Source organism: Centruroides sculpturatus, unplaced genomic scaffold, assembly GCF_000671375.1.
Source record: "Centruroides sculpturatus isolate CEXI.00-Female unplaced genomic scaffold, Cexi_2.0 scaffold180, whole genome shotgun sequence".
NCBI lineage: Eukaryota > Metazoa > Arthropoda > Arachnida > Scorpiones > Buthidae > Centruroides > Centruroides sculpturatus.
Window position 1 is genome coordinate 19530 of NW_019384918.1, and position 7274 is coordinate 26803.

General features: G+C 32.4%; 2 protein-coding genes across 2 annotated transcripts in view; one reads left to right on the plus strand and one right to left on the minus strand.

Annotated features, from left to right (window-relative positions):
- The window catches only part of LOC111631819 (EARP-interacting protein-like), a 23817-nt gene extending 16804 nt beyond the window's left edge, over positions 1 to 7013 (minus strand). Inside the window, exon 1 of the mRNA XM_023376132.1 lies at positions 6952 to 7013. The gene's annotated coding sequence lies outside the window, so the exon portion shown is untranslated. The remainder of the gene's footprint in view (positions 1 to 6951) is intronic.
- The window catches only part of LOC111631836 (cullin-4A-like), a 6107-nt gene continuing 5205 nt past the window's right edge, over positions 6373 to 7274 (plus strand). The window contains exon 1 of the mRNA XM_023376158.1: positions 6373 to 6421. Coding sequence (XP_023231926.1) covers positions 6373 to 6421 — 49 coding nt within the window. The remainder of the gene's footprint in view (positions 6422 to 7274) is intronic.

Here is a 7274-nt window from a genome sequence, read left to right on the forward strand (position 1 = left end):
TCAGTGGAAACAGTTTTACCTTTTACTTTAATAAAAGATTTTTGTAAATTAAGAACTATAATAAGAATTAATTATAGAAATCTTAAACAAGAAAACTATAAAATATTGAAAAGAATGCCTTCTGAAAATGGTGATTGTCGAAAAAAAATTAAAAAGTTAAGTAAGATAATCACATATTAAAAAGTATAGCTCATTAATTTGTTAAATAAATATTAGACAAAAGACTTGTAAATTTATTGACGTACAGTACACTTATTAAATCCGAAAATTCTACAGTAGTTTACATTTAGTAGTAATTTAATAATTAATTAAGAAATGATTTAATATTTTATCGTATTTTGTTATTTGAAAGGTCTGTCATGTTGAAGTAGAGGACTTGCTGTAACGTCACATAGATCCAAGGTCATGCTAACAAATATACGGGATCTGGCTATCCTTGTAGTTTAAAGTCCTTGGGTTCAGCCAGGTCCACAATAGGGCGGCCGAGTGATGAAGAACGGAGGTTGACATATCCGGTTGGATCACCCCCAAAAATTTCGGAGGGATTTTTCGACCCGTCCGGATTCGATTCCGGGTCCTCCAGAGAGCTCGGGATGGCCGAGCGGTCAAGGTTACCACCTTGACCGCTCGGCCATCCGGCTTCAGTAGGTTCAGTGGTTCAGTAGGCATTAAGAATGTCTGCTATTTCGTACTCATAGTGGATTCGGCCAGTCCCAGAATAAGGAGACTGAGTAGTGAAGGAGAGTCCGATATATCCGAGATAGATTATGAAAAATTCATAGTTTCCAACTCGGACTCGAACCCGGTCCTCCAAGCCGCTCTGGGATATAGAAGACTATTCGGAATCGAGTTTGATCCAACTCTAAGGGAATTTTATAAAATGCACTGAACTGGACTAGATTAATGAGATAAGATATAACAACACAAGGACAATCTGCCCCTGGAAGGACTTTCTATAGATACTAGCCCTTATTTTTTAGAACTCATGGAGAAAATTCGAAAAAACTTCATTTGGCGACGCTCAAACACGCGACTAACTACTGGTGTTTAGCGGTTTTATCCATTCGGCTACAGCAACGAGCTAGATAGTGTGGCTGTGACCATGGTTACAGCACTCTTGGTGCAACGACGGAGACTATCGACTGCCATCTTACTTTAAGTCAAAATATTAGTCTATATCACATGTTGAGCAGGATTGTCATTTTTAAATCTGTTTTTCTCATCTAAAACTATAGAGGAGAAGGTGGTATTATGGAACCCCAATTACATTTTAGTGAATTGTAAACAAGGTATCATAACTACACCCACATTTTTTGTGCGAAAANGATATACTAATATACTATATTAATAATGTATTTTTTTGTACAAAATCGGTTATCAGAAAAATCAATTTTCCGAACAACCCCAGTCTCAATTGATTCGGATAATTGACGCTCTACTGTACTCCCCATAAATTATCTCAACTTACACAGATTAACATTGGCTTTGTGTGAAATTTGAGAGAAAGGTGTTATTTTTAAGGTCAGATAGATGTTCAAAGTAGCCCACACTGACTAACTACTAATGTCAATAAGTCATTAATGGTTTTATTGTCTTGTAAACAAAAACACTCTTTCTGATTTTAAGTCAGTCAAATTACAATGTTATTATTTTACTGTACTCAAAAAAATGTTTTCTTTAGTGTTTCATTAACAACTAATTGTTAGATCTGATTAATTTTATATTTTAGTTAGTTTAATCAGCATGCTGCCTCCCCCTTTTATATGTGACATGCCTGTCAATTTGTGAAAATATGCTAAGATAATCAAAATTAGCCTGGGTTTATTTTCCATGGAATGATAGATTTACATTATACTTTAACTGTATTTTAAAATCTCTTATAAATTTTTAAAAATTTTACAATGTTAATGGTTTGGTCAAGTCTAATGCCAAGAAGTCTATCAACTAATTCATAATATTACATGTAGAATCTATAATGATATTCATTATATTATATTAATTAATATATTTTTAAGTGTAATAATTTTTTTCTCTAATGATTTTCTGTTATAAAACTTCAGATCCAGTCATAAATTTAGAAGTTTTATAATACCACAAAATATTAATATCTTTTGCTCTAATTCTATTTCACTTTCACTCACTAATGGCAAAGTGGATAAAAACCACAACTACAGATAGCTGATCTTAGGTTCATGTAAGACTATGAGCTGACCACATGAAGTTTTCTGTTTTCTTCATGTGTCTAACACACCTAAATAGGAAACAGTTTCCCATCAAAATTCCTTCCAGAAGGCACACTTCCTTGGCAGATTACCTATACGTTGCATTTCCTTATTCCATCACCCACTTTCATTTTATTTTCTCAACTTCTCACAATTAATGCATTTCTCTTATGAAGTTATAACAATGGCATATAAATGACTGTTTTAGTATATGAAGAACAGCACTAAAGAGGATAAATATAACTATTTGAAATGCATACTTCAAGTTAAAATAAAGTTCCAATCTGTCATTTAGCTCATCCTCTTTAATCTTAATGTTTTTATGTTGTTTTTGAGTGTATATAGTTCTATAAACCTAGACTGTGATATAAAAAAAGTCAATTAATACTAGACAGTAAATTTAATTCACAGTATAGAAATAAGTATCATCTCTGAAAAAAATGTCTATATTTCATGCAGATTTATGCAAAAAATGTAAAAATATATAGATAAAATTTTGTCTCTTATATAATATTGACAAATTGCTAAATTTGTGTTATCCCTTTAAGAGAATGCAATCAAAAAGATTTATAAGTTCAAGAGCAATCTTTCACAAGTTAGGGCTCACTTTCTGCACTGCTACATGATTTGCAAAAACCAGAATAATATCTGAAAATAGTGTTTAAATTTAATGCTTCACTCTTTATAGAAGACAATTTTATTCAATGTATAAAATGCTTTTTGAGCCATATCAGTTCATTGTCAGCTACCTTTCAAATTCCATAGAATTGAACAACTAAGCTAAACTTTCATACAATCAAAATATTAATTCAAAACTTTGTTTTAAGATATACAAATTAACAAAATATAAGGTTTCTTTCATAAACAATTCAGAGGAACTTTTTTAAAAGATTAAAATAAATTTTTGGTATATCTGGCCAAACTAGAGAGTTCAAAGAAAAATTTGCAGTAAAACATTTTGTAGAAAAATTAGGAAATTGGAAAAAATCAAGCATTTTCCAGTAATTGGAATAAGAATCAAGAAAGTCTGGTTATGATTTCCAATTCTTAAAATAATTTTTTCACATTTAATACAAAAATTAATTTGTTTCAGTTGAAGATTAAACATTTTTTAAATTGCAATATTGACAATTAAGTATTAGTTTATTGAAAACTTTCATGTTGAAAAATCAGAGTATGCGACAATCTATTCCTGTATGTTTATCGTGGCAGACTTTTCTTTCATATGGTCGACATGAGAGATTGTGCTTGGTCAATACAATACTAACTCTCACCATTTTAGACAAGATAGGGTGGCATGATAGGATAGTTCTTCAAGTAAAAGAGAATTAGTTGTAATTTCTTTGAGGGTAGTGTTGTAATATTAACATTATCTAAAATAAGATTACAAATATATTTTGTAGTATACAATAAAAGCATGCTTATCCACATATAAATGGAGAATTTTCAGGTTTCTTTCAAAATATTGATTCTGGATTTCCAATAATTTTCCATTTTTAAGCTTGATGTTTATTAATTAATGAACGTATCATACTCATAATGTAAATCATTAATTTTTCTAAACTAAATTAAACTTTAGAAAGTATTCAAAATAATCAGAATTGAGAGAAATTTAGAGTTAAGGTAGTGATTATTATTTTTAACTGTTTCTGCCCTGTGGGCACTAAGAGAGACTTTTCATCAAACTTATTATGGGTTAACCCAGATCCACAATTGGGCAGTCAGATGGTGAGGGACAGGGCCAACTCAGGCATAGCCAACATACGGCCCGTCTAATGAATTTATGCAGCCTGCGATTAATCTTTCAATATTAGCTACTCAAGTCCGAATAGCTCAATGAAAAGTTCTGATGCCTAAAAAGAAAAAGGTCAACAACTCACTGTGCGTTTAGAGTTAACTCTCCATTACAAATCTCTTAAGTACAGTGTAGAATGTTGATAAAGCATGATAATGTGAAAAATGTATCTGTAATTGCTATGTACAACTTAGTCTGTACGGGGTGATACCACAATGAGATCTCACACCACCTCAAAATCTTCCTGGGGCAGCCTCTGGTTCGGCCGATGAAAAAAGTTTTCTTTCCAATTCGGCCCGGGGGCAAAAACTGTTGGCCACCCCTGGTCCAACCTATTCAGACAGACCCTCCCTCAGTAATTCCTGGGGTTTATCAACTAATCCTGATTCAATCCCAAGTTCTAGAATGGTAGGCTGCCATCTTAATTGCTCAGCCATCCAGCCTAAAGGTAGCAATTTTCAACCAGTGTGCCATGGCAAACTAGAGCATTACAAAGTAGTGATGAGCAACACCATTTAACATGTATTATTAAAATTTATTGTACATTCAAACACAATTAAAACTATAAATTATTTAATAAGTTTGTAATCAGCTTATTAAAAATACTATATACAATTTAAACTGTACATGCATATTTATAGTACATATTAAAGCATATAAAAAGTAAGATTACCACTATTAAGAAAACATTAAAAAACGCTGGGTTAAGGTGTCAGCCTACTGCTCTGGGAAATCCAGGAACAAACCTAATCAAGTAAAAATACCTCATGAATCTTTTAGTAGTGTTCCTCCTCACTACCAGGCTACTTTACCATAAGCTCAGTCAAACCCACAATAGGTTCAATAAAAGGCTCTCTCAGCATCTACAAGGTGGAAATAATCAGCAAAACAGGAGGAACAAAAATAGGCCCTTAGTCTTCCTTGGATTTGCTTTTAAAGGGATAATTTATAACTACAAAACACAATAATGCCCCAACAGAGATAAAATCCAGTAAGATTGCAGATGTGAACAATACTGTTGAAACCCAAACAATGCTATAGAGCAGGGCTGTCCAACTGGCGGCCCGCGGGCCGTATACGGCCCGCGGGCCGCCAGTTGTAGACAACACCCTTAGACACTGAAGCCGTAAGCCTGAAGAGGAATTGGAAAATTACCAGTGGCGTGCCGTCATTGGAAGCGGTGGAAGCGCCGCTTTCCTTGTACAGTATTTTCTAAAATAAATAAATATACAGTATATTGCGCGATTATTTTCATATTTTAACGTACTTTGGATTAATTAAAATTAATATTTTATTATAACCGCATTATGTATCTTATTGCAAATTTCTTTACTACATATGAAAAAAAACGATAAGATTGCTATCAGGGCCTAATTTAGACCTTCGCGGGCCTAGGAAAAATAATATTTACGGGCCCCTTTACAAATTTTGTATTACTACATATATAAATAAAATTGTAATATTTAAAATTAAAGTATTTTTATTTCAAAACAATTACAAACATAAAATAATCAATATATTAATACAAAAAATAATGATTCATGCATAAAAAAGTAGAAAAAATAAAGCATTCAATTCTTTCTGATTTTCTATTTTGTCAAAATATCCATCAAAGAATCTTTAAAAAATCATATAATTTTTTTTCTGATTTTCGATTCTGCAAAAATATTAATCAAAGAGTCATAATTTAATTTTTGTGCTAACTCGGATTCGATATTTAGTATTCGATTAGTTGAGAAATTCGATAAAAGAAGAAAAATTATCTGCTCTATCAGAGCAGATAATTTTTCTTCTTTTATCGAATTTCTCAACTAATTTTAACTCTTTTTAATGTAGAGAAAGATCTTTCACCATTAGCATTACTTATCGGCATCGTAAGATATATTTTTACTTGTTAGAAAAATTTGCTTATTGGAAAAGGTTGATATTATATTATTATTTATAATAAAATATAACATTTCTTGGGNTTTAGTTTGCGTAACTTCACTTAACCTGGCTGAATACAGCAGCAACCTTCTTGGCCCCCGAAATGTTTGGTGAAGAAAATATGGCCCGCGTGCTATGATAAGTTGGACAGCGCTGCTATAGAGCATGCCTATAGGAGCAAAAAACTTCAAAAGGAACCATACCTCTAAGCATGACCCTTTGCGAAATACAGCAATACAGCCCCCCAAAATCAGCCTAAAGCTTACTTCCAGGTGCTATAGGGAGTCACACTGTGCTCCACTGTGTTATATGTTTAACAGTCAGTACAACACAGTGATCAGACATTCTATTGATATTTATTGGTAAAGAATAAAGAAAAGTCCAACACCCAACCCTTTGCAAGATAATTGCCTCCAAATGTAGAACCCAATGATAGCAGTTCCAGTCACCAACTTGCTTGCAAATGTCATGCTTTCAAGCAAGTTATGTTATACACACAGTAATCAATGCCTGTAACAAATAATAAATGCATTAACTTATACTGACCAAAAACAGTTTTTATCTCAAATCAGTACTACTGTTTATTGTCCATGTTCCACATTGGTCAAGGCAAGTGATAGCAAGCATTGACCGACACTGACAGTCATGCACTGAAGTGCAAGCAAACACCAAACACCAAATCTGCTCAGGGACAAGCTCCCACACTCCATAAAACTATATAACATCAAGTACTCTGCAAACTGTCAAGTGAGCTAAATAGTTAAATGCAACAGTCTTAGCAGAGCATAGTGCAACTCACAATCAAGTGCAGCCAATTTTAGAGCTATATCTCGTGAAGGGTCACATTTAGAAGCATTGTTCCTTTAAATTTGTTTGCTCCTATGGACATGCTCTATAGCTCTGTTAAGGTCCAACAGAGTCATTCACATCAGCAATTATACCTAAAATCCTGCTAATATACAGAAACACATATCAACATTTTAGCAGAAAAAATTTATTTAACCTTACCTTTTATTTATATTATGTAGTTTCATATATTACACAAAGAAATTTTAATTTCAAACATGGAACTGAAATTAAAAGAAAATGTTAATCTTTCAAACCGCACGAAAATTTTAAAATGCTCAACAGAAAAAAAAAAGAGACAATATTTAAATCAATTGTATATCAACTGTAGAAAATGAGGAATAAAAAAGCTGGAAATAATGTAAATTTAAGTTTTCGTCATTAGTTTGTCTGTTTAACTTGTATTGTTCCTCGAAGTCGGAAGAAGTCAGTGTATTTTTTACTTGTTTTTAAAACTAGGAATATTCTTTATTTTTAGTATTTAT